The sequence below is a fragment of the Chlamydotis macqueenii genome, chromosome 3 (assembly GCF_036417535.1).
Source record: "Chlamydotis macqueenii isolate bChlMac1 chromosome 3, bChlMac1.mat, whole genome shotgun sequence".
Lineage (NCBI taxonomy): Eukaryota > Metazoa > Chordata > Aves > Otidiformes > Otididae > Chlamydotis > Chlamydotis macqueenii.
In genome coordinates this window covers 125,599,722-125,626,922 of record NC_141558.1, presented here as the reverse complement: position 1 = coordinate 125,626,922, position 27,201 = coordinate 125,599,722, and the positions used below count along the sequence as shown (strand labels likewise).

General features: G+C 44.7%; 2 protein-coding genes across 9 annotated transcripts in view; one reads left to right on the top strand and one right to left on the bottom strand.

Annotated features, from left to right (window-relative positions):
* Nucleotides 1-9,833, top strand: part of EML6 (EMAP like 6) — a 107,559-nt gene extending 97,726 nt beyond the window's left edge. For both annotated transcript variants that reach the window (XM_086743741.1, XM_086743740.1), the window contains 10 exons: nt 361-569; nt 1,476-1,633; nt 2,347-2,461; nt 3,383-3,571; nt 4,559-4,731; nt 5,338-5,500; nt 6,224-6,327; nt 7,333-7,486; nt 7,807-7,907; nt 8,576-9,833. In XM_086743741.1, the coding sequence (XP_086599867.1) occupies nt 361-569; nt 1,476-1,633; nt 2,347-2,461; nt 3,383-3,571; nt 4,559-4,731; nt 5,338-5,500; nt 6,224-6,327; nt 7,333-7,486; nt 7,807-7,907; nt 8,576-8,600 (1,391 nt within the window). In that variant the 3' untranslated portion in view covers nt 8,601-9,833. The remainder of the gene's footprint in view (nt 1-360; nt 570-1,475; nt 1,634-2,346; nt 2,462-3,382; nt 3,572-4,558; nt 4,732-5,337; nt 5,501-6,223; nt 6,328-7,332; nt 7,487-7,806; nt 7,908-8,575) is intronic.
* A 1,235-nt stretch (nt 9,834-11,068) lies between these two features.
* The window catches only part of RTN4 (reticulon 4), a 42,859-nt gene continuing 26,726 nt past the window's right edge, over nt 11,069-27,201 (bottom strand). For 6 of the 7 annotated variants that reach the window (XM_086744157.1, XM_086744152.1, XM_086744153.1 and 3 more), the window contains 6 exons: nt 21,596-21,803; nt 19,464-19,602; nt 14,575-14,644; nt 13,909-13,955; nt 12,646-12,704; nt 11,069-12,188 (listed from right to left, as the gene is read on the bottom strand). In XM_086744157.1, the coding sequence (XP_086600283.1) occupies nt 12,146-12,188; nt 12,646-12,704; nt 13,909-13,955; nt 14,575-14,644; nt 19,464-19,602; nt 21,596-21,803 (566 nt within the window). In that variant the 3' untranslated portion in view covers nt 11,069-12,145. Of the gene's footprint in view, nt 12,189-12,645; nt 12,705-13,908; nt 13,956-14,574; nt 14,645-19,463; nt 19,603-21,595; nt 21,804-25,382; nt 25,527-27,201 lie in introns of those variants that run through there. The other variant, XM_010129147.2, reaches the window with a different exon arrangement.

Below are 27,201 nucleotides of genomic sequence, written 5' to 3'. Positions count from 1 at the left end.
GAGGGGAGAGGAAAAGCGTCTCAGCTCATAGGTGATTCCCTGTGCGTTTCACCAGCTGGTAACTAATTGACAATACTCAAAATTTCTGTGTTTTCACTGACCAAGGAGACAAATCATGCTGTGAAGACCTAAATCTGCATTTCCTAAAACTGTTGGATGCAGTGAATAAGCAGGGACCTTGCAGGTTGCATGAATTAAGATGTTTGATGAACTAAATGATGTTGGGGTTTGCTTAGCTCTCAGCTTCTGGGACACAGTTGTTTAATCCAATACCAGGTCAATTTATTTTCTAAAATCATATCAGAGCTTCGTTTTGCAGGTAAATATAACTTTATTTTTATCCTTTCCTAACTGAAACAGGGGCTAAAGTTGCTAGCAGGGGAGGACACCTGGAGAGGATATTTGTCGTGGAGTTCCGCCCGGATTCAGACACTCAGTTTGTGTCTGTCGGGGTAAAACACATGAAGTTCTGGACGTTAGCTGGCAGTGCTTTGCTTTACAAGAAAGGAGTCATTGGTTCCATGGAAGATGCCAAAATGCAAACCATGCTTTCTGTTGCCTTCGGAGCAGTGAGTTCAAATTACTTGCTACAGAATTTTGTAATGTGTTTTTATTAAAACTGCTACTTGCCAATTTTCTTTTTTGAAATCCAGTATGGTGTGGACAGTGCAAGACCATGGAGCTTTTGCTTATTAGTTAAACTTTTAGTTTAAAACTTGACCGCCTTTAGACCCTCATGTAAGTTTTGTAAGCAGGGTTGGGTTTCTCTGTTAGTGAATGTTTTTAATTAATATCTGTGCATACCTACAGCATCAGCTGCCATGGGTTTTATTTTTTTACTTTGCTAGTTGTTTAGCACTTCACTGGTTAACGTAGAGAAATGTAATGTTGTTATTTTGTGTATAGGCTCTGCAACCTTATTTTCTGCTGCGGGTATTTGGTGTGACGTATGCTAGTGATCCAGCTAATGGTGACAGTGTGTAACACTGCAGTGGCATCAGTAAGGAACCATAGCTCTGTGCTTTCGGCCTCATCGTTAAGGAAAACAGTAGATACTAGCAGTGAAAAAGCAGTGTTACCATGATACCAAGGTCTGAAATAGGTTCTGCTTCATCAGAAACCCCGTAGAAATTACCTTTGCAAAGGTTAGACATAAATTATACAAATCCCCAATTCAAAGAAACCCCTTGCTCTTAATTATCCACCCTGGACAACAGTATGAACGTGTGAAGTGTGAGTGTATAGAACTAGGCTCCCAAATCTGCATCTCTGACCAGTTTGCTCTGTGGAGGGGTTTCATGGCTTTTATGAGAAATTATGTTATTGCTGTGGTGCCTGAAGTAGATGCCAGGTTGATTAGTTCTGCATTTAATTTATATGCCTTGTTCTCAACATCTTTAAGATCCTGCTTGCCAGTCATCTCTACAGAGGTTCTCATTATTTATTACATCAGAGATCATTGCTGTTTGTTGCAGAATAACCTTACATTTACTGGTGCCATAAACGGAGATGTCTACGTCTGGAAGGACCATTTTCTGATTAGACTCGTGGCGAAAGCTCACACAGGGCCGGTGTTTACGATGTACACGACTCTTCGAGATGGACTCATTGTTACAGGAGGGAAAGAGCGACCGTAAGACACATCATCTTCCTAAAGTGCACCGTTTTGTCTCTCTCATATGCTATTTTTCATTTGTCTGATACCCTAGACATACCCCATGCTTCTCAGAGATAAATGGTATCTGTACTGTAGCAGTTTCAATTTTACATTAAGTGCCCAGGTGTCCTAGTAAGTAAAGGACGGATCGGGGGACACTCAAGGGTCACGGTAATGCATGTCATGCACGAAGGGCGTACTGAACCTTAAATTAGCCATTGATATGAACGCCTGTGTAAGCTGCTCGGTGCATGAGCTCCTGCCAGCCTGGCATAAGTGACTTTTTCTTAATTTTTTAATTCTGTCAAACTACAGACAACAATTGGAGTGGAGTTGTGGAGACAACAATTGGAGTGGAGACTCTGTGATTAGCAAGTTCTTCGATTTACTAGGAGTAACTTATTTGCCGAGCTTATCTTGGTGACAGAGATTTGAAATTAAGTGACAAGAGAACAATTTGGTTTTTACAAATTAGGCATGATACTGTTTAAAACATAGTGTGATAGCACTTAAATTTTTATCATTAACTTTTGGTTGCACACTAGTGAGGTGTTTTTAAATACAGTAGAAGGTGATTCAATGTATATTTTATTAGTTAATCAAGAAATTACTGATGGGATTCACACATGGGATTTGTTGTAGCCCATGCAGAAGGAGCCGTCTGGGTAACACAACACACTTCTTTGCAGCACGAAAGAAGGGGGAGCTGTAAAGCTGTGGGATCAAGAGATGAAACGGTGCCGAGCGTTTCAGCTTGAGACAGGCCAGCTCATTGAGTGCGTGCGCTCTGTCTGCAGAGGAAAAGTAAGTGAGCTGACGCGGCAGATGTTGCGCTTCGGCACGCGTCGCTGCGTGCTGGTCTTGGTGGAGGCTGGGTGGGAGACAGAGAGGAGGCTTTTGTAAAGTTACGGGAGGAGGCTTTGTCTGCCTACCTAGCGGCAGTTCCTCTTCCTGAGTTCAGTGATGGGCTGTGAACTGCGTGAGGATCGCGTTTCTGATGCTCAGTGTCTGCGCTTCCCGTAGTCAGGGAGAAGGAAAGGCCTCTGAAGGGCAGTGCTGAGTGCAGGAACGTATTTCACCAGGGTAGGACCTTGTCTCCTGCCTTTCTTTTTCAAATGACAAAAGAAACATAGGTACCCACTTTCCAAGCTTTGCTTCTTTGATAACTACGCTGAGGAATGTTGTTTTATATTTCTAATCAAGCAGCCATTAACCAATTCCAAACTGTATCTATTTATGCTTTTTCCAGGTATTTGCCAAGAAAGCTCTTGCAGTTTAGATAATGATGATATGGCTAGAGTAGACGTAAGGTGCCCTTAGGCAGTCTAACTGAGCCTAAAACCCTGGTTTGATTTTTCTTTTTTTTTTTTTTTATTATTGCCCAAATATTATATTTAGTCACCTCAGAGGTATGAGACTCATCCGTTGCCAACTTGTATGTAAACACTGTGATCTGAATTAAAATCTTTAATGGCAAGATGGAAATTCAGCACGATCGCTCAACGGTAACACCAGCACGTGGTATCAGATCTCAAGACGTGGAAGTGGCAGTGTTTTACCAATCTGTTTTAAGGTGCTGCATGAACAAGCAGTATAAATCAGGATGAGTTATCCCAGATGTTTCTGCAATCTGCCAGTACTTTATTGCTATTGGTATTTTGTCTATTACACTAATAACTCGTCTCTCATTCTTTTTTTTTTTTTTTTTTTTTTTGCTACAAACAGGGGAAAATTTTAGTGGGAACAAAAGATGGAGAAATCCTTGAAGTAGGAGAAAAAAATGCTGCTTCAAACTTGCTGATTGACTGTCACATGGAAGGGGAGATCTGGGGCTTAGCAACTCACCCCTCAAAAGACATATTTATCTCTGCAAGTAATGATGGAACAGCAAGGATCTGGGACCTGTGTGACAAAGTGAGTACGGCTAAATTGGAGAGTACGTGGTTATAAATGATTGGTTTTTACAACCATTTTTCCTGCTGTGTTGCGATGTGAAAAGGTAAGTCCTTGGTGAGGCGCCGTGCTGCTCCTTCCAAAAGCAAGGCATTTGCAGAGAAATGCAGCTCGTGCTGATGGAGTGCCTTTTGTTTTTAGTGCTTATTTTGATCTAAGAGTACAGGCTGGCGGGGATTAAGGAATGTTTTAATTCCGTGCTGACAGGCGGGGTGACACAGATTGTCTCGTCCCTGATGAATGCGCAGGCCCTGAGAATAAGCCTGCCTCATGGGGGAGCGTGGCTGCCTCCTCCTCAGAGCCTTTCTTTCGAATCAATCGTGGTGCATATGTCTCCTTCAGGACTTGTTTTTCCAAGTCAAATTGCTAAAGACCACCATTTTAAAAAGTAACAAATACATTAAAAATTTAAATTAAAAAAAAAACTAAAACAAAACAAAATTTTTGCTTATGCTAGCCTACATAAACCTTTTCAAAAGGTAGCTACCTGAGCTAACAGGGATAACTTTTAATATGGAAAATGAATATATTATCAACACGAATGCAGGAGCAACCTAGTATGTTTCCACATAGCAAATCAAATGGAAAAAAACCCACAGCAGTTGCAGAAGCTATCCAAATCGCCCTTCAAACCAAATAGGAAATCGATTTTTCAGCCTTTTCTGCTAAGGAATATTCTTTCTGGTGTGAAACTTGAAGTCACCCTGCCACAAGATAGATTGAAACATGAAGCTCCCGTCTGATTTACATCTCTATTTTGAAGTCTGTTCTGCAACATATGCCTGGTGGGATGTGATTTGTGATGTGAAATTTCAGATTTATATTTAGAGGAAACTACAGACATTTTGTTTTTAATAAATGCCTTTTATACTTTGGGTTTGGAAGCTTTCCATTTGCTTGGTGCTTTTCTCCAGGGGAGGTATGAGCCTCTTGCTTTTGTTAATACAGAAACTGCTGAATAAAGTGAATCTAGGTCATCCGGCAAGATGTGCCGCATACAGCCCTGACGGGGAAATGGTCGCCATCGGCATGAAGAACGGAGAGTTTGTCGTTCTACTTGTGAACAGCCTTAAGGTGTGGGGCAAAAAGCGAGACAGGAAGTCTGCAATTCAGGACATCAGGTATGTCAGAAATTTCAGTTCTCTAAATACACAGCCCTTACTCAAGAAAAAGTCCATCAAATTCCAAGTTGATTTCCAGATGTGTTGTAACTCCATATTTGTTGCAACCTCCATGAAATCACAAAATGCATTTCCTGGCTGACCGATGGCTGTACCTATACCGAAAGCTTATACTTAACCTATACCTAAAGCTTATGTATCTTATATATCACACGCTTTTTCTTTTTTTTTTTTTCTGTGATTAATTCAGTTATATCCACTTGAATACAGCTAGTAATTTGTACACTGTGGAGCTGTGATTACGGGAATTTTTATTATAGTGCATTTTGAAATAGCAGCTCCTGTTGCTTTCCCACAGAGGATTAGTGTTACTCTGCACATTGTGCTGTGCAAGCGCAGTGTTAACATCAGTTAACTGCACACAATATCCTCAATCTTCCTCATCTATTCAGCACCAAGGTTTGGTTTGGCTTCAGTCTTGCTACCAACAGAAGGTTTTTCTTGTTTTCCAGTAAAAGAAAGTTGTTTGCTTGTGTTAATGTGAGAAGCAAAAGAAAACCTCAGGTAGAAGCAGTAATTTATATCCCCGTTCTATGTTTTGTCTAGGATCAGCCCAGATAACAGGTTTTTGGCAGTGGGGTCACAAGAACATACTGTAGATTTTTACGATCTCACTCAAGGTACAACGCTCAACCGAATCGGCTACTGCAAAGACATTGCAAGCTTTGTCATACAGATGGACTTTTCTGCAGACAGCAGGTACATCCAGGTATGTCTCGGGTGGACCCGTGCCTGTTGGTATTCGTTGTGACTCACCTGTTATGGACGTAATAACACGGTGGAGGTGAGAGAGGGTGAGGGAGGCTTTCCAAAGTTGTTCTGAACTTCAAGGTGCCCTTGAACCTTCTGAGGCAGGCCAGATAACTCAGATTGCCTTTAGGATGTTCGCAGAGGTCTGTTTGAAGTCCTCTCTTTCTAAATGCTCAGGTCTTCTTTCTGGGTTCTGCACTGTAGAACATAGCAACGTAGCTCAGTTCCCTTACAAGATTAGCAGTGTGCGAACAACAAAGTATTGTCTCATTTCAAGGGAATGGGTACAACACCGAGAAAGACGTTGTGGATTACAACCTCCATAAGAAACAGTTCTCCTCCTCCCTTTCCTAGGATGGGATGCACATGATAGCTGAATTAATGTGTGAGATTTCCTTCCGAAATCTTTTTATTTAGTAAAATTGGATTGAGATCAACCAGAGAGTATATAACTCAAAGGAAATCTGTCAGCTCTGTAGTACACATATGAACACCTCGCTCAGTCATCCTCCTGCAGCATTATTACTCATAGTGCACATAATGCATTCTAGCTAATTAGGAAAAAAGATAAATTTTATCCTAGATGTTTATTTCCCGATAAAACCTGTTGAAATATTACTGCAGGAAATCTTACAAAGAAAATGCTGGCAAAGTCACTAGCTTTTCCTTTTCCTACTTTCAGGTATCAACGGGGGCCTATAAGCGCCAAGTCCACGAGGTGCCACTAGGCAAGCAAATAACGGACCCTGCGTTAATAGAGAAGATCACGTGGGCCACGTGGACCAGGTAAAACACTACAGAACAGAGCTCTGCCTGCTCGGGGCCGGGCGTAACGCAGAACTGAGATCGGATCGCAGGCTCAGACTGTGTAAACCTGAAATCTCCCCAGGGTTTGGTGAGAGAAGGCATACGTGCTCCCTTTCCCCAAGCTCTATCTTACGTACTTAATTTTTTTACCCACATTTGTAGCTGGTGGGTGTCTGTAGTAATTATTGCTACAGCAATACTGAGGGCTGGCTGCCGTATAGCCACAGCGGCTTGTCGCCATTTGTCCCAGGCCTCCCAGCAGCGAGGGGCAGGGCCCCACATGGCTCTGTACCGCTCCCAGCTACGCTTTTGTTGGCACGCTGGCGTAGGCACTACCTTGTCCCACATCACCAGACACAAGCAGCGTAGGAGGTGTTCAGGGGAAGGTAGGTGAGAATCCTCCTTCTCTTATGCTCTTCTGTCAAGCAAGCATAAAAATCTGCCCCAAAGTACTCGTTTCTAAGGACTCTTGGCTGATTGTGGGAGTGGGGCAGATGCTTCTGACAGTTAATGTGTGAGTCAATAGGAATTATTATAAATTGTTATTAAACTAAGGGAAGAACAGCTGTTTTAAGAAATACTCTGCCTCCAAGAAGCACTTCCTCATTCAAGAACTTAAGGCTAAGAGAAGAGAGCGTTGCTCTCAAAAATCACTGTGGGAGGGTACATGCGTGTGCATAAGGAAAGGAGGAGGCCACAGCTGCACAAGCTGCTCCTATGAAATGGTGTGAGTGGTGTCACAGGAGATAAACCTCAGGATTTATGGATAGAGATGGTTTAAGAGTCACAAAAAGGATGCATTCTTGTGATGTTCTCCACGATGAGATTGCATTCAGTGCAATGATTTAGAGGAAAAAGACTTTCTTTTACAGGCAACAATTTTTTATTACTGGGCTGTGTTGCCTCTCCATGCTGTGGAAGAGAGCAGCAGCAAGTAACTCTTTTATGGTCTAATGCTCTTTTTTTAACTTGGTTTTGGAACAGCATTCTTGGAGACGAAGTCATCGGAATTTGGCCGCGAAATGCAGATAAAGCAGATGTCAACTGTGCATGTGTGACCCATGCTGGCCTAAATATAGTCACAGGAGATGACTTCGGTCTGGTGAAACTATTTGATTTCCCATGCACAGAAAAATTTGTAAGTGGATATTTTTTTTTTGTTTTTCCTCATGTTCAAACTCCTTAGCGTATGATTTTAAGGCATCCAAACAGCATGGTCCAACAGGTCACCTCCAGGCTGCTCCCAGCCAGCGCTGGCTGCAGGAGCATGGGCGTTGGCCATGCCCAGGAGAGCAGCTCGCAGGTGACGGGTCACCCGCTGTCCAGCAACCGGACAGGATGCAGCGCCTTGGAGTACTGCCAGGGAGGTGGCTTTGGCTACGCTCACAAGGCACCTTTGTTGCTCTGCAGTGCTGCCCTACTGTACTAATTCCTGAACTTCTGCTCTTTCTCCAACAGGCCAAACACAAGCGGTATTTTGGGCACTCTGCACACGTCACCAACATACGCTTTTCTCACGACGACAAGTACGTGATAAGTACAGGAGGAGATGACTGCAGGTAACTGCTTGTGTATTTTTATGGTGAGGAAAAGTTTGGGTTTCTGTCTCAGCAGAGTACGAGTGTAGCCCCTTGGCTTGCGCTCCTGCCTGCAAGAGAGCAGAGGAGGCAGGCCTTACCTGCTGCTACATGGGCCAGCACCGAGCCTCTGAGGCTCTGCGCGCCAAGAGGCAGCTGAAGGAGCCCTGGCTGCTGGCACAGGAGCCGCCCGTGCGTCTGAAGAACATTTGGATCAGACAAAGACAGCTGGTGGGGGTGTCAGTCACACAAAAATAACCGAATAGCTCCCGCCCAGCAAAGGGTAGGACAGGGATTCAGGCTGAAGAGAAGGATACAGATTTAGAAAGACATTTCAGATGACAGGAGGCTTCTCAAAAGCTGCCTGAAGTTTGTGTTGAGGTGTTTTGGTTTTTGTTTGTTGTTTTTTTTAATTAAAAAAAAAAAAGGCCAGCCAGTGTGTATGTGCATGCACAGGTGTGATTCCTGCCAGGTCGCTCCCCACGCCCAGGAGTAACTCCAGGGCTTAGCGTTGCGTTACCTGGTGTTCCACTGGTCGATCCACACTCACAGCACGTGTGTGTCTACTGCAGCCTGGCTGCCTTGGTGTGATGTTGAGGACTGGCACCAAGTTCCTCAGAAACCCAGCTGCGCTCTCAATTGCTTTGTAGCGTATTCGTATGGCGATGCCTTTGAAAGGAGACTCTTGCTGCTGTTCCTGCCACTGCCGCGGGACTGGACAGCCGTGAACGCCTCTGCCCCTCGGCTGCCGTGACTCCGTACGATGCTGCATGGACTACGCGTTTAGGGATCGCTCATACAAACTTACTGAACGGGAGTGTGCTCTGGCACTTGAGAGACCAATATCCTGAGAAGGAAGCTGAAGGGTGAGAGGAATTGTTGTTTTGTAACGCAGGTAGGCCAAAGTGATGAACAGGTCGCTCACGACGCCGCTTTTGCCTAATACTGTGTTATCCAACCCATGGCTGAAAAGGGAGCGCACGGAGAAAACGCTGGGCCCTTTAATTTGTGGAATTTCAAAATTTATGGCTTGAACATTGTTCAAGGAAGTTGGTGTTTTTACAGCACCTGCTTAAAACTCAAATTTGGTGCAGAGTCAAACTGCAAGCTTTTAATGAGCGTGCTGGGGACACACTTCAGCTTTCGGTAATCATAGGAGCAAAGAATCATTTTTTTAAGTCCATTTTATTTTTAAATATATATATATTTGGCAAAATTTTCTATCCATGAAGTGCCTTTGAATAATTTTCCAGTAGTATGGGCTACAGGCTTGCCTCCCACCGGTTGCTTTCAACATACGGTGCTATAACTTTCACAGAGGAGGGCTAACCATTCACACCTTTGCCACCTGTGTACTTACATTTTCCCTGTTCTCTGCTTTGGTTGTGAATACCTTCACGAGTGCGTTCCAAAGGGTTTGTGAGAGCAGGACGCGAGGCGCTGGTATAAGGACACATTCCTGACAGCATTACATCTCTTGCTAAGCTGTTCGTGACGGCAGCTACAATTTGAAGCCGAACTCAATCGGTGAGTAGAGGGAGAGAGCATGGAGGGATGTGGTTGGTTAAAGAAATTTTAACATAAATCCTGAGGAACTTGGTCCCTGACTGTTCCTGCGCTCTCCTTGTTTATGGGAAAATGGGCTTTATAGGTCACTACTTCCACAGGCAGTGTATTTAAGGAATAAGCCTCCAAGAATCACCATTTCCTCTTCCCCTTCTGGAGGGGCTTCCTGAAGCCACCCAAAGCGCTCTCTGGGAACGCCCGGCACAGCGGTAGCGGGGACTGCGTGTACCCTCCAGCAGGCTGCTAGCCCCCACGCTGCTTACAAGTAGAAAATAAGTAACTCTCATATCAGAGACCACAAGCAGATGTTTGTCACAAGTGGAGCTTGACAGTGGAACTGGAGACAGACAAGTAAGTTTCATTTAAAAAAAAAAAAATTGGAACTTTTTGTTTAGCAAGGAACAGAAAATGTGGGTGATGTCAAAACAAATTATTTTTGAGATTTCTGGCTTGGAACAACATCCATATTTTGAAACTACCTTCCTTTTAAAAAGGCTTTGTTAATCAAAAGGAATACAGGCCCAAATACAGCATTTACACTTACTTATATTTAATCTTTGGAAAGGAATGATAAGTGGTAGTGTTTTAGTCACAGTTTACAAAAACACACTTTGGAACTGTGGAAACTTCCTGCCACTCCACTCCTGACAGCACAGGAGCAAAAGGCAGCTGCTGGGCGTCAGGGGACTCCTGCTGAAGGAGGGGATTGATGTACGCTTAACACACAAAGTGCTTCAGCAACCTCAGAGAATCACCTTTGTTTAAAACTGAATTTATTAATGCCTTACAACTCCACAGAAGATCAGTCTGCCAGATACACAACCCGTCCCTATGCAGTCCTGTTTGTTTTTAACGAACCCGGGATCAAATAATGTAATCCTGTCAGGTGGTGATGTCAGTGAGCGCCTTCTTTGCATACGTTGTACAAGTGTTTGCCTTCCTTTCACACGGATTGTATCCCAGATAAAACCAGTTGTGTGGCAGAATGAATTAATAAATGGCGATGTGAAAAATATCTTAAAGCAATAGTGTCTGTCAGGAAACACTTCCTATTTGTATGTTTATATGGTTGGGCTTTATGTATAAAATGTTCAGAACTAAGGATGTATTATACTGTAAACTAAAATATTAGTGCATGAATTTATTTTTCAATGGTCAAGATGCCATTAACTTAAAATCTGTGTCTCAAATAAATTTGGATACAAGTTTTCAGTGTCCTGTGCTGAAATCAGATCCAAGAAGTTGATCTGAAATGAGTATTGGGAATCGCTTTACCCTGTCCTTCAGACGAGGGCATGGCATCGTACATTCTTGTCTGAAAAATAAAAGCAACCGGTGCTGTCCACTTCATTTAGCAGAATCCCAAATGGCACTGTTCAGCATTTGCACTGACCAGCTCAGAACAAACCGCTTCACACCGCACACAGGAAAGGGATCCCGAGAACGCTGTCTACTCCCATCGCCACACGTCTGATGGATTATATCCACCACCACGTGCAAGGGAGAGTTAATCGCCGTGAGCTTAAACAAACGAAACACAAATCTATTAAACTTTCCTCAAGAAAGCCAAATACCGGTTACTGTATGTCTATAAGCTTTATTGATACTTGGGGTTTTTGTTTTGGGGTTTGTTTTTTTTTTTGTGGTGGTTGTTTTTGTTTTTTTTTTTTTACATTTCACAATGCATTCCACAGACTTAGTTCAATACAGCTTCAACTGCAAGTGTATAAATGTTCATTTATCATTTCTTGCATAACAAGGTTTTTAAGTTTCCAAACAACATTTGCAGCATTAAATATTCGGTCCACAGAGTATCAGAGGTTGAGAGACTGTAGAATTATTTGCTCAAAATCAACTACAGTATGTTTGTGCAACAAGGTGTATGCTGTCATTTTCTTTTAATAGATGTGGCGGTTCCTTTGTTCACATCTCTCCTGTCGGTTTTAAACAGATGCTAGTGTTTGTTTACAGAGACATTTTAGTTTCTCAAGCTTGTGTGCTACAGAGCTAGTCCAGAACCAGTCAATTCTCTGAAGTATGAAGCACTGTGGAGCAGCTGAAAGATCTAAGCTTCGTGAAACACATATATATATATATATATTGGCAATTGATAAAACAATAAATCACAATACAGCTATACTCATACCAAAAAGGCAAGATCTTTCAAAACTTGCTAAAATGGTATATTCTTCTAAAACATCTCAGTTTAGAAAATCGGCATCAATCTACACAGACCATACACAGTGCACAAACTGGGAAGTGTCGCCGCCCTCCGCTCCTCCCGCACTACCCCTTCTGGGACGCAGCAGGGACTACCGCTGATGAAGCAAAATGTACAGCTTTCTCCAATCTTTTGTCTTAGCCAGTGCTGCACACAGGATAAGGAAAGATGATTAGTTTTAGATCCATACATAGCAGCTTACAATACTTTACTTACTTTAAGATGATGAAACACATGGCAGTCAAAACAGGTATTTGTTTTCCTCAAACACTGCGTTGCTAAAAAATAAAGATCTGTGAAATTGCACTGCAATGTCAAGGGTGTTGCTATTCCCTGACCCTCCCCATGTAAATCCAAATGAGAATTTTATTTTTTTTCCCCCCTTAAAAGATGAACTTCCTATCAGTAAGTTGCTGCAGGCTTTTATTCAGTTTTATTCAGTTTTGCGCTTCAACCCAGGGATCTTTGCTTGGATCCTACAAAAGGAAGAGGAGAGGAAAAGAAAAGAACAGCATTTAAGTAACAAACAAACAAAACACCCAAGAAAATAAACACAGTCTTAAAATCAGCAGCATATGAAGATAACTGTCAATCACAGCAAAACAAAACTGCTACACTCAGAAGCCAGTAAAACTGCTAAAAGTTCTTCATTCACAGCTCAGTTGTAGCTGCTGAGGGCCTCAGGTTTCACTGCTGGGTTCAACAGCAGAGCTTTCTACTGGAAATCACACAGGATAAACTCACTGAACGGCAGCGTCAGCAAGAGAGGCTGATTGATTTCATAGGCTGCCCAAATGTAAGCTAAGGCCTGCCTCCTCCCAGGAGGAGTGCACATACTGCACTTGCTATGTGTTATTCCTCTATATACCAAGACCTGGAAATGTTTTTTACAAAGAGAAATTTAAAAAAAAAAACACCTAACAAACTACTTACTTAGCCATGGCATCTTTGACATTCTTGTTCACAAGTCCCAGATAATGGTCAATTTGGGCCTGAAATGGAAGAGGACAGATGTTACACACCAGCTCTTGCAGGAACATCACTGCCCAGAAGGCAGCGTCACACCGCAGCAAGATGTGCCTCACACCACGGTTGGGGTTCACCCATCCCTGTTTCTCAGTTTGATGCCAGACCTCCCGTGGCTTCAGCCACCGCAGATGCTAGCGTTTGCCCTGGGAAACATACAACAGCAGGGAATAGCAGGCAAGTACACAAATAAATTCATCATCCCTGGCTTCTGCACGTTCCAAACTGGTCGCTAGCGGATCCCCCGCCTCTTCTCCAGGCCACTCCAACACGAGCGCACACAACCCGGGCCCGTGGTGAGGGGCAGGCGGCTGCTCTGTCCAGCACGGAGAAGGAAAGCTGCTTAGGTGGGCTGGGCCTGGTAAACAGCTTACGCCTTCGGAGAGCGGCCTTCAGCTTGTCAAGAGGATTGAGGAGCCCGGGTTAAGCCCCACAAATTGTCCATCATCTTTCCTCAGGGCTGCGGCATTTCCTTTCACTGCAGAGGACTTTGTTCTTTCCTAGGAGCTCAGGGAGGAGCCCAAGACGCTCCGCCATCTGCTCCGTGCCTTTCTTCCTCCCTTCCAAAGGAAGGCCCAGGCCGGCCCCCCCGAGCAGCGTTGTTTTTGAAAGAGGAGAAGGAACTGCTAAGCCAGAGCTGGCTTCCCCCCTCCTGTGCTGTGACCTGCTGCAGACAGTCCCTGCTCCGGCTCAGCTATAATTTAATCATGCACACTTTACTTTGGCTCCTCCTTACCCCTCTCTTTCACATTAGTCTCTCCACAGGGCTTCAGGACATGAATATCAGCTCCAAAGAGGTTTCTTCAGAAATTGTTTTAAAAGTACTCATTACCTCAGGATTTCTGTACCGTGCCTGCTGCTTTAGTCCTGACCAGACCTGGATCAGAGGAAGGTGGCCGCCAGGTCAATGGGGCCTTTGTCATAATTGTTTGCTGGGGAAGCCTTCTTACACTTCCACCAAAAAAGGTGGAGGGGGGAGCACACACAGCCTGGACTTCAAAGTGAACTTGCTTCTCCTGGCTCCGGCACTGACTCCTAGTTAAAGGCCTATCTTTAAAAGGCTTTAAAGATTTTAGAAGCTTGACATGAATTTGGGGTTTATTCGCTTGTGGTTTTGCTTCAATAGAGCTAATTTTATGAAGAATTTAATGAATCGTATTAAACACGCACCTGATGTCTCTCATAAATAACAGGAACACTGAAGAGCGAAATCAAAGCTGGAAAAGAACACATCAAAAGGTATAAATATTGACAAAAGGGACAGCGTTCAGGTAAAACAGTGACTCCTTTTCACACCTTGGTATTTCTTTCAAAAAGGTACAAGAAAAAGAAACAACTAAGCCACCTACAAAAGTCATGGCTGGTAATTTAAATAATTAAGGAGAAGCTGGGCGGCTCTCCAGGCCTCAATAACAGTACAGCAAGTTTGGTCCCAGTTCACTCTCTCACCGTGGGTTACACAAATGGTTCAAACAGGATGCTCAGGCTTCTGCCGGCGTCAGTCTGTTTCTGACACCTGCTCCGGGATACAGGACACACAACTGTCCGCAGACTCCCCCAGGGTCACTACAGCGATGACACTGAAGTGAGGCTAACCCTGGCCGGGACGAGCGCAACAGCACGTGCTTCTAAATGATACAACGCCTGGCACATCGGCTATCTCAAATAATTCAGCAATTCTAAGTGATGCATTCTGCAGCACGTCCTAGAAAAAAAGGTCACGCAGCTGTAGCACTCTCAGGAACACAGGAACAGGCTCCCAGCTCCAGGCAGAATTCAGTGCTTGTGCAGGGTGATTTTGTACGCCAGGTGTGGAACACAATTTAAAACACTTACCCAGAATCAGTAATGTCAGACCATTGAACAAGGCACCAACGTAAGTGAATACCCACATCAACACCGCAAACTGAAAAGGAAAAAAAAAAAAAAAAAAAAAGCATGTCAGCCCACAGTCTCAGAGGACTTCTCTAAACACACAGATGAAGCTAAAACACCCCAAGCGCCACTTCACCCTCTGACCCCTCATGTAACCATAGGTGGGTGACAAGATGGCCAAAGGCGCCCGTAACGGGATACGTGGCCTCTTGCGTCTGGGTTAGAGGGCTGAGCTCAGCCCAAGCCAGCAGTGACCAAAGGCTGTCGGTACGCGGGGGCTGCTCAGTGCTCTCTGCCTTCCTACAGCCCTTCCAGCCCGGGGTTTAATAGCAACGGGCAAACACAGGTCCTACCTCCCACCCTTCAGAGTCAGAACAAGGTGGGCAAGCGAGAGGCCAGGGGGCTGGCGCGTGACGCGGCACTCTGCGATGGAGCCGGAAAGCTAGCAACCAGCTCATTTGTGTGGCAGCCAGCATCTGAGGGCACCCACGCCGGGGCTGCAGCGCAAACAGCGGCACCAAACTCACAGCCGCGCTTCGGCTCAGCAAAGGTCTCTGAGCCGCTGACCAGGCCAGGCAGAGGTTTGCCACATCAGGAAAAAATCTGTCTGGAAGGTAACGTGGCAAGGTTGGCCTGGCTGACTTCCTTCCTTTACAAACGCACAGCAGCTTTGGATACTCAAAAATTCAGGAGAGAGAGGAGTCAACAGTGCCATAAAATGGAAGCTGGCTCTAAGTCAGAGGCAAATTCAGGAGCAAAGATGCCCTTCTGTTAACAGACACCTAAACCCTCACGCTGCCACGATTTCTGCCTTCACATCCCCACCCCTCTGTACCCAGACCCTGTTCCTCCCCCGCCGCCTCCCTGCGGACTGCACTCCCGCAGCTCCCCGCACGCGTGCAGCCTCCGCTCCGCTTCACCGGCCTCACACAAAGATCTGCACAAGTCCAAGCCCCTCAGCTTTCTGCCAGGTGGAGAGTGTCCCAAGCACACCTCTGACCTATACCGGGCTGGGACGGGGCCGGAGGCTGCCAGCGCTATTTCTGTGTAGGGTTCCTCCCCCAAGGAAAACCAGCCGCTTTCTTCTAGTGTTGCACAGGCCGTAAGGAGCGGGGCAGAGGCCAGGATCTGGATGTCAGACACAGCGAATCTACCAGCGTTCCTTATCTGCCGGTTCATGCCAGATGTGACGCAAGCGGCGCTAGAGGCGCAGAGTTAACCCGCGCACAAGGCTGCAACGTTACCATCAACCTCATTCCCACTGCAGGATTCTGGCAGGTCTATCAAGAAAAATAAAGCAGATTTCCCTCAACTCCCTCATGATTCATTCAAACCTTGGCCCAGTTCTGCTCTGCGCGATGCCAGGCTGAGCGCTGGCTGCCTGCCTGCCTCTTTGCACAAGACGTTTTAACGGAGCAAATACTTTCGGAGCGAGCCTGCTCACGCAGCACGTCCCCTTCCCCAGCAAAGGGAGGAAAGGTGACAACTTTTCCCACAGCAAAAAGCCCCCAAGCCTGGGATTAGGCAGAACGGTTCTCTGCAGGCTGCGCGTTCAGCAGACTCAATATGCCAGCTGCCAGCACGCGCAGCCAAGCGTCCCGACAGCTCTGCAGGATCTCCTCCGCACGGACACAAAGCCCAGCACCGCCCCGGCCAGGTGAACAGTCAGTACTATCGCTGAAGACTCTGCCCAAGTCAGAAAATGTGAGTTTACGGAAGCAGAGGGCGAACAGATCCGAATCAATCCCAAAGTCCAAGCATTATCAGAACTATCCAATCCTATCAAGCATTGCATTTACGGCCCGAGAAAGATCAAAATCCAGGAGTTAACATTTGATGGACACAGGCTTTGCTTCTCCTGAAGTCTGTGCGGAGCAGCATCAGGCTCTAACAACGAACGGTGTTGCATGTGCAGGTTTCAATCCACTTCCCTTACGCACACTGGGTGGGACAGAACCACTGGCCCCAGCGAGACCACCGCCTCAGTAGGGGACAGCCATTTTGGGAGCTGGGGCTAACAAAGCAAACAAAGTTCAGCAAAAAGCTCAGAACCCCTGTAAAAACCCAGTATATCTATGCACTGAACTGAGTTTTTGCCAACAGTTAATGACTCCCCAGTACCCAAAGCGCGCTGCAATTTCACGGCAAATCCAGGAGCACCCACATATCAGTTTCTCCAACACAAAACCATTCGAATACAGCAGAGAGCCCTGTTTCACAAGCCCACAGTTGAGCAATGACAAGCGGAAAGCAACCGTGCCCCAGCGCCAGGAGGGCTCCCGTTGCGCAGCGCGGGGTGAACACCGCATCGCTGTGCAGCGGGACAAAGTGCAGCTTCTCCTGGGACTCTCTGGCAAGGCCTCCTCTGGAATTGCTCCTCAAGAGCTGTGAGGAACTCCTCCTCGGGCTGCATAAATATTTAGAGTCCATTTTAAGACTTCCATGACTGAAGCATTGTTTAATAGAAAAGAAAAAGAAAAAATCTTAACAAGACAGGTTTTACAGCCAGAACTATTACACACGATAAACTGACCTGCAGACTTTTTCTACATTAAAGCTCTGTAACTTCAGTTATACACAAACATGCTGTTTCCTACAGAAAAGATGTTTAAACTACAGCAGCCAAGACTTTTTTTTTTCTAAACCAGAGCCATTCTATTATGTAAGACCCCAGCATCTTAACGTCCTCAAGCACAAACTCTTAAAAATCAGTAACCTGTGCTTGTGCACTGTCCCGACATTCACTGGTTTCATATAAAGGCTGCTCCCAACTACCATAAATGAGACTAATTAACCTACATAAAACGTTTTAAAAGTTAGAAGAGGCGAAATGAATTAGCTCAGCTGAATAAACATGTCTTTCCTATATACACCACAGTATTTTAAAAGCAATTGGAGTGCCTTGAAGGCATTCTGACTGGAATTCATTAGACTCCTAACACAACTCCTCTGAAAGGCCTGATTTTTAAAGCAGCGTTAACTGAACCAGCAGCTGGCTGCTCACTGCTTCCTTTTCCTTTCCTGCGAGCGATTGTGATCTGTAAAACAAACGGTGTGGCAACTCTAACTCGGACGAAGGAACATATCACAAAGGGCTTAATTATTAAAGAAATACAAGTGACCTTGTAACTACACATTTTCCTGCCATGTCCTTTAGTCAGATCCAAACATGACTTCAGCAAAGTAACTTTTCTCTGAACACTGAAACTCAATGTCTTCAACAAACACAACAAAGAAACGTCCCTTTCTTCCCTCACACACCAAGTGTAAGTTACAAAAATGCAATTCTAGCTGTGTAACAGCAATTCTTTTGGTCAAGGCTGCGGCTTTGAGAGGGTGCAGAGATGAATCCTGAGTGCTCGGTCACTTAAGCATGAAGGCAACACAGCATCTTACAGACCAGGGCGACGGGCAGTGGTGAGAGGGTTTTTCCCTGTGTGGAAACACGGGCAAGGCACACACAGAACGGCCTTATTGAAGCCGCTTTGCCATAAAATGATTGCAGCAGCATCAATCGTGTCCAGAAACATGACCAGAAAAGAAGAACGCACAGCCACTTCACAAAAATACTCTTCCTGCACAACCCTTGAGGAGCAGGAGGATTATTACACAAATCCCCAGGGCTAAAATCCCACCTGCTCTTTCCCTTCTGGGAAAACGAACCTTCACCACCAGCAGCAGGCCCACAGCCCTTCACCACCCCTACAGCCTTACAGCCTTCCCTCTCTCCCGAGGGAAAGGACTCTCACTGCAGGAAACTTCCACAACAGTCACAACTTTTCCGGCACAGACTCTTCACTGTGGTTAAGTCAGAGCTCAATGAGAAACTGGATCTAGAAACCCTGGGTGAGATCCCGCGATCTGCCTCTGTTTTCTGTTCCACAAACAGAACAAAGACTTCTACAGCTTTCCTATTTTTCTCCCAGTTTCACTGGAAACCCCTTCCCCCAACCCCACAACAACTCAAAGGACTTTACAAAGCACTAAGTAAGGGATTTACTGGAGGATGAATGCAACTTTATTTCAAGAAGATTAAGCAAACTGAAAAAGAAGTGGCCAACACGTTGTACTCAGTACAGGAAACAATTGTTTGAAAATGAAGAAAGGCGATTAGCTTGAAGAGAGAGAACAGAATTCTCACAGAACAAAACTGAAGAGTTTTCAGTCCTTTTTAAATAGATGTTTATTATTATTATTAGCTGTCAGCTCTGCCACCTTCAGTAAATCCCACTAAATACTACTTGGACGTATTCAGACACCTGCTAGGCAGTACTGCATGCTTTAGGCAGAGCAACTTGCAAAGCTCATTTCAGTAATTTCTATCACTAAAAAGAAACAGCTCTTCACACCCAAATCCAGGGACTGAAACTGGTGTCCACCTTCCCAGGAAAACCAGGGCATCACTCAGTCTCCACTCTCCCAGCAAAAAAAAAAAAAAGTGGACACAGGAACCCCTACTAAGGCACTTAACTGTACGCTAACCGCTCGCTGTCTCAGTACAGAAACAAACCGAAAACCAAAACCAGGCCGTGCCAGGCTAGCCCAAACCGCAGGTTTTCAAGAGGGCGAGATCTATGTTAGTGACACATTCTGACTGCCCATATTGGAGCACTGTCTTGTTTTCTTAAGAGATTTGTGCTGTTGCTGCCCAAAGCACTCACATTGCACTCAGTGGGGCTAACAGAAACACAAAGGCTTAGTACTTCAAAGCAGCAAACTCAAACCCAGTGTTTACCCATACAGAGCCAAAGATGCTATTGTTCATTCCTGTTTGTAAGGACTTTGCCAACCTGGGTCAGCAAGGCATCTGTTACGCGCGGCTGCTGGACCTACAGCCACAGGCAACCTACCTTCAGAGAATCAACCAAGTCGTCGACGAGGAAGAGACGCCTCAGCTCTTTGACTGTGCCGTTCACGTGGCCAAGCACAACGTTACTGTATTTCTGAATGAGCTCTTCAGACACAGCCACATCGCACTCCAGGTAAGCCCTGCAAGAAAGAAGAGCTTGTGAAACTTTTCTGTGACACTCCTACTGCGTTAGGCGGCCTAATACTCTACGAGATTCTTACATTTTCAAAATGAAAAAAAAAAAAAAAAATCCTACAAAAGCAACATATCCATTCATACTGCTGGCAGGCACTTCTGAAGTTACCACTAAGCTGTAACACACGCAGACACACACTAAGGGAGGGTAAAATCAGCAAGTTTTTAACAATTTGTTAAAAAAAGTGTCTAACGGTTGGTGAGAGCAGTTCTTTTAACAGAAATACATAAGCTCCTATCTGGTTAAGTGTTCTTTCCACTACGCTGCAGCTTCTTTCTGTACTTGCAGTGGCTATGGCAATTCAGACTCTTTAAATGCAGAATAATTTCTTTGTCTAATTTCCCTGCTGGAGGGAGAAGGAGGAATGCAGCACATCTGTACCAGGGCACTCGTTTTACAGTTACTACAGCTGTTAAACTTTCCCTTTCGTTTTGGGAGGATTCTGCTTTGGGGTGTGGAGGTGTTGTTTGATTTTTTTTAAAAATAAAAACGCATAGTGGAGGCTCCTACGTATGTCATTTAAGGCGAAGCTAAACATGGCCTTGTGGGAAGTCCAAAACAAATTAAAACACTTCAAACAGTAAATACAGCAGGCAGCCATTTCAAAGCTACGTCCTGCTATCCACACCTGGCCCGAATCTGCACACCCTTCTCAGCTCATCACAAAGGTACGCAGGACCTGAATTGAAAATTAAGCTGAGCTCATGGATGTGCTCTTCACTGTCAAACTAAATTCAAGTAAAAATCTTTGTAGTTGAAGCTATACAGATAAAAAGTAAGCAACCAGGTACGTTGGACAAGAGTGTCTGGAAGCTTCTTAGGCATATCAGTATTTTTAGAACTAACCTGCAGAAAGAGCACAGGTAGAACAAGTTTTGCTTGTTCTTGCTAAGAAAGAGCTTAACCGGCAGACATGGAAATGCTGTTCGGGTACTGAAGAGCACTACTGGTTAGACATAGCAAACAGGATTTCTACGAGGAATTTCTCACCCTAACGAGGGTAAGGAGGGCCATACAAAGCCTTGATGGTTAAAAGAAAATAAAAATCTAAGTTTACAAGAGATATATATTTCATACTGCCACACTGGATCTTGTGTCAATTATTCAGATGTATTTTTTTATATCAGATCTAAGCTTGAAACCAAATACTCCTTTTTTCCCCCCCCCCCAGATTTTTGTTCCACAGCTGGTTTAGGCACAGATTGGCTTCCAACCATTTTTGCTTTGCATTACTAAAGATGAGAGGAAGAGGGCGAGAATAACTGGAAGCACCACCAAATTAGTAAGAGAGCGGTAAATAGGAGGGCAAGCAGGAGTTTCTGAAAGGGATAAGGGAAATTGAGATTGAAGCACTTAATCGATTGAAAAAGGAGAGAAGTATGCCTGAGCAGCGTGGGATAGGGCTGGTATGGAAACAGGAAACATGCAGTCGTGGTAAGTACTCTCACACATTAATAATATTAATATTTTATTTCTCTAAGATGCAGCTCTGCACTAATGGGCATCGCTGTACGGCAGACGGAAGGATGCGCACCACGGATACTCTGTATTCCCCCACTGCAGGGAAGTGCACACATGGCATGCCCCAAGGACGCAGCGCATCTCTTAAAGAGTTCAGAGGACCTAAATTAATCCCGCGATTCAAATCCTCAAGCCTTAGAATTCAGAGTCCAAGTTTCTGGATTTCTGATCCGGGCAGGCTGCAATGAACCAGGATTCTGCTGACGACAAGGCAGCCTTGCATGTGGAGAACGCAGCTGCACCGTCACATACTAAACCACAAGTTTTAAGAGTATTATTTAAAAAAAAAAAAAAAGTTCCAAAAAGATAAAAGTATCCCCTGCTACAACTGTTGTGATATTTGCTAAATGTGTTGCATTGAAAGTGCCGCTGTCCCCCAAAACATCACACTTCCTTAATTAAAAGAAAAACCTCACCTGAAGGGGTGGCCTTCATCAGATTTCTGGATCGCCTGGATAACTCCCTTGTATATCCTAAAGCTGATGGTCACGGAAAGCAGGGCCAAGGCGATGTAAGCTGTCACGCTCACGATGCTGAACACTGTTAATGAAAGCAGCAGGAACAAGCTGGCACCAAACACCACTCCCGTCTTCTTAATGTCTCGCCAGTAAAGGAGGTCAACAACTGAAATTTAAAAGAAAGGAAAAAAAATTAGAACAAGAAACCTTTGGCATCCATACGGAAACAGTAAAATGCAATGCACTTGACTGCTTGAGAGTCACCGAGAATGGAACTCGCGATCTCACTGTCAAACCAGAGCTGAAATTGCAACTAGAAACAGGTTATTTTTGCACTGATTCTGCATTGGGCTTCAGAATATTTGGATTACTGTTATTAGGATTACCTCAAATGTAATTGCTAAAATGCAAGAACAATTCTGCCCTTAAGCAATGTCAGAATTAATCTCCTCAACTACCGTGCTGTATTCTGCACCAGAACCACAGCGGTTTGTGCTTCGTTTCGTTTCTGTGGAGGTCACTCACTGAAGAGATCGATCCTGACTCCCGGTTAGGGCAAATCCCAAGACACTAACAGATCTCCAAAGCATTACGTCATCGCAGGTCTGGTAGAGGCAAAGGTACTGCTGAAGACTCACTAACAGCTCTCTCCGTTTCCTTTTGACTGAAGACATTCCCAGGGGAGTTTATAATGTTGATGACAGGTGACAGGCTGAGCCATCAAGAGGGAATCATCTCACTGAAATTTCAATCCAGGCTAAACCCGCTGTGTTCCAATGCAAAACACTATTTGTAAACCAAGTTTATTCTTTCCTTAAGCGACCCTCACGAGAGAAGACAGTATTGTGCCGTTTCTAGCATCACTGCCTGGAGTAAGCCGCACCCTCGCGCAAGCCACAGGTAACGGCTTCGCACATCCAGTGCAGATTTGTTTGTTTTGAGGCGCTGCTGCATCCGGGTGATCACCTTACGGAACTCACGACATCTGGCAAACGCCGGTCTCCACTGCTGTGTACAGAACTGGGCAGAGGCATCTCGTCTAGTTTTACACCTCGTGGTGAGACATGCAACAAAACTCACGCTTCGTGATTCCTAATCAGCTATGGAAGCAGAATTTTCACAAGAACAAATTCCTCTTCTGCATCAAAAATTGCTTGTTAATAGCAATGATGTACTAGACACAGAAGTCAGGAGAAATTATAGAAAAATTACTATTACACCAGAAGCTTAGTCATCCTGTCTCCTCCTAAACATCAAAGTTAACTGCAAAACAGCATATCACGATTCTGAACAGATTCTTATACTGAATGATGGTAAAATAAAATTTCAAAATAAGACTTCATTATTTCTTACAGGACGAAAATGAGGTAATGCACCAACATTGAATGCTTGGTAGCCTCTGTAGAGCAAAGTCTGCCAATTCCCTTTGTAGGTACAACATGCAAAATGCCACCGGGGCTGTGGTGGAATTTTACAGTGTTTCAGAAGCTGAAGTCCTTCCCTAATTATTTCTGTAACTCTGAGCAGCAGGCGCTGGAAAGATGAGAACCCTGGTCAGAAACTTACAGCTGCCATTTTCATAATGCAAAATATTTTATCCAAATATTTAATTCACGTTTTGGTAGACATTTCATGAAGGTCTAGAGAAAGAACCTGGTTACAGCTGTGTGAACACCTTAAATCTGTCACAAACCAAAACTGCCACTGAAAGAACCAGCCTCACCCCTCCACCACCACTCAATGCCACTCCTTCCCTCTGCACAGCCACACACAGAACCAGCCTGGTATTCTGTATGCTGCTGACCACTGCACCAAAAAGAAAAAAATATGAAAATATGAGCTAAGCAGGCAGTCAGATCGGATTGTGGATGGATGTGGGTCACCATGTGACTCCACAAACACAGGGGGTGTGAGACAGAGCGGTCAACTGATGGAGGGGACACCCCTGCTCTCAGAGCACCTAAAGCCCTCCTCAAACTGCAGCCCGACCTACCCACGCACCCTGTTGATCTCTTACTGCGCTGGCTCTCTTCATGCTACAAAGCTGCGCTTCTATTTCCACTGCCGAACAAATGTGGCTCTAAGTAAGACTGTGTTTCCTTACTATTTGTAAAAAAAAAAATATCAAACAAACAAGTTATCAAAAAATTCCTTTTGTATGGGCTACCACCCCTACATTTAACATTTTCTTCGGTTTCTTTGGCTTTGCTTCTAAACACAAAAGTGCCTATTAGTGTCTCTGTACACCTTGCATTAGCAAGTTTAGCATGTAAAAGGAGCTTACCAACGAAATTGTGAGCTTGACCTAAAAATCGTTGCAAACTAAGCTTAAATTGAGCTGCAAGAATACATAACATCTGGGTGAGATTTTAAAAACCAGTCTTGCAAAAAAAAAAAAAAAAGTTAATGGATTTTGTGGTCCTAAATCACGCAAGATATCTCTGAAAAACCTAATTTCTTTCTAAGTATTTGCTTTAAATACCGAAACGATATTTATTTTTAAATGCTGCAATTTGAGCATCCATACATTCGAATTCGGGTGCTGCTCCCATATCATGTGACACGCCAAGTATGAGCCCGACTCCTCTCCGCTTGCAGAGAGCACTTGTTCTGTAACCGAGACACCCCCTCCTCTGCGACACGGCTTCACAGTCTCCCCACTGCCTTGCTTCACAGGAAATCACTTATTACAAGCAGTAAGGCGTTACACCTGAACGCAGTTACAAAGACAGTAATTCATCTGTAGGACAGCTTCCAAAACACGAGAACCCACGGTAAATCGCTGGAGTTAAAGCACACCACAAATGCCAAATGGCCTCCAGCCACCCATCCTCAAGTCTTTTGTTCTCGGTGATCAATAAGAAAAATCCGCAAGCTAGGACCTCCCAGACCAGAGGCAAGCTGCACACGAAGCCTTTTTCCCTTGCTCCGTCTCCACTCCCACTTGGAGAACGCCCAAATCAGCCTGAGCTTAACGACACACGTATCTGGTTTCATTGTAAATTCCTCCCAGGGAAATTCAGTGTTGTAAGTCACCGAAAAAATGATTTGTGATTTTCGGTCCAAGAGAGTACATGCTGACATGGATTTATAGTCTCCAATTGATCAGAAACAGGAATTTGCATCTCATTCTAAAGGAAAAGATTAAAAGCATTACTAGAAGCAGCGTTCTGGCTTTAATTTACACACAAGATATTCAGAACAGATAAAAAAAAAACCAAAACAACAGGAAAACCCCAACCAACTCCCAGGAACAGCCCTGCCAAGCAGTATCTTTCCTTACAGAAACCGTTTCAAGCTCTGTTTTCCACAATCTGCCCTATAATCTCAGGCACTGAACGCGAGTATTCCGGGCCTATTCTACAGCAAGAGCAGCTGCCTACATTTGGTAAGCACGAACTGTCACTTGGCACGTCTAAAAATAGTACCGCTAGCATCCGTCCCTTACATGCAGAACTCATCCAGTTACATTTTGCTTTTAAAGCAAGTGCTGTGATATTTCTTTTTTTAAAAGTATTTTCTCTCCTTCACAAACGTTTAACTTCAAACCGAACAATTCGTATTGTTTCTTCACGACAAAAACAAGTGGTTTAATACATGTAACCTGATAATCCTCTTTGAAAAAAAACCCTGAACCAAGTAACCCTCTTTTTTTTTTTTTTAAGAAAGAGAAATTAAAAGCCTCAAGACCTACAAGCGAGTCGAACGCACATCCGTTAAAGAAAACCAAGAAAAAGGGACTAACCCATTTTGGCATCCATCTTGAGTGCGCCTGCATGCACCCAGCTCTTGCACGGCGACCGACCCAGCGCCTTTTCACTTCCTGCTGGGGCATTCGGAGGTCGGCCGATTATACGCAACTGCCTGCCGCCTCGCCGCCGCGAAATCCCGCCGGCCCCCGCCAATGGCCGCCCCTGCGCTAAGTCCTTGGAATGCAGCTGCGGAGCGAGAGGGTCCGCGTTCACAATGAACAACTGCTCTCTATCCAGGCTTCGGGGACAAACAAAAAGCGGGTTTCAGCGCCAAAGAAAGGCTGTTTGTGTTAAAGGAGAAGGAAGATTAAAAAAAACCCCATGCAAACAGTGTACGATTTACAAACACTGTACGCACGACAGCCATTACACTAGAACCTTTCTGTCATCTGAAAGGTAAGCACAAGTCCTTTATATTCTGCAAATAATAGTAAAAATGGCGCAGAAGCACAAGGAAGAGCCTTTTCTGATCAATTTAAGAACAGCCAGTGTGGAACTAATACAGAAACGTAACAGAAGTGGGGAGAATGGGCGGCTTTCAAACGCATCTGCAATGCACAGGGACAACAGTCACCATAGCTACGAAGAAAATCAACTCTAGACCAGCAAAAACCAGTACACAAGCACAAACAGGCAAATTGCTGTTAATTTCTCTTTGAGAGGCATTTTCCAATTACACAAAATAGACTTCATATTTGCACGACAGGGATCTTCAGGGTTTCTGCTGATTTTTCACACCGAGCGGGCAAGACCTGACCCTGCAGTCTCGTCTTCACAGCCTGGCCAAGCCCCGTGTGGGGCAGCCCCAGCTGGACAAAGACCAAGCCCAAGGAGAAGCCACCAACCCATCAAGTGTTCCAAGTCTGCCAAGCACAAACTCCATCACTAGGCTGGGCTTGGACATTTTCAGGATTTCCTCCATCAGAATGACCATTTAAAATCACAGTTGACGTGCTAAGCGGGAGCAGTTCCGGAGAAGGCCACAAAATTCAAGCCTCCCTTTACCCTGATCAGAGGTGTTGGAAGCCACTTTGGCCCTTAACTGCCTTGTTGCAAGTCCGTAAAGAACAAAAACAACCCCAGGCTGGTGAAACTGGGTGGTTATAGCATGACTGCACGCGGTGCCAAGCACGTGGAGATGACTTCAACCAACAGAGCTTTCCTTGTCCCGGGAATAGACGTTACAAAGGAGGGGCACGTCCAGTGGGACGGCCAGGCTCATCTAACTGGATCCCAAAGGTCAGAAAACAAGTCCGCATCACACGCATTACAGGGGCATGTCTGCCCCACAATCCCGAGCAAGGAGAAGGGATACAGACTTCACAAGCACATGGTAGAACAAAGAGTCCAACACTACCAGATTCTCCCCCCAAAATGCAAATATTATTTAACAACTATTAACGAGCCAAAGCAGTATTTTTCTTTCATTTCTACTTAATTGCACACACGTGCCTGCGTGCACCATGTACAAACTGGGGAAACAATTCCCAAGCCCTGATTACTCACAAGAAAAATGCAAAAAGCTCAAGGGTTGCACAAGCCTATGCAACCTTTTCCACCATTTAACTTATCTGCACCAGAATTCAGATAAGATTTTTCAGCACGTTAATAATAATTTAAAAAATAATCCTGGGGTAGCCTGGGAGTACAGCTATGGTGTTCATCCTACCGTCAGCATTATTCAGCAAAAATTAAATAAATGTTAGCCAGTTTAGTACCCGTTGCCCCATGGAGGCGTGTCTTTCAAAGTGCTAAAAATAAGTCATGCCATCCCCAGGGTAAACCTACTTCACCCTGCCTGTCCGGGTGATC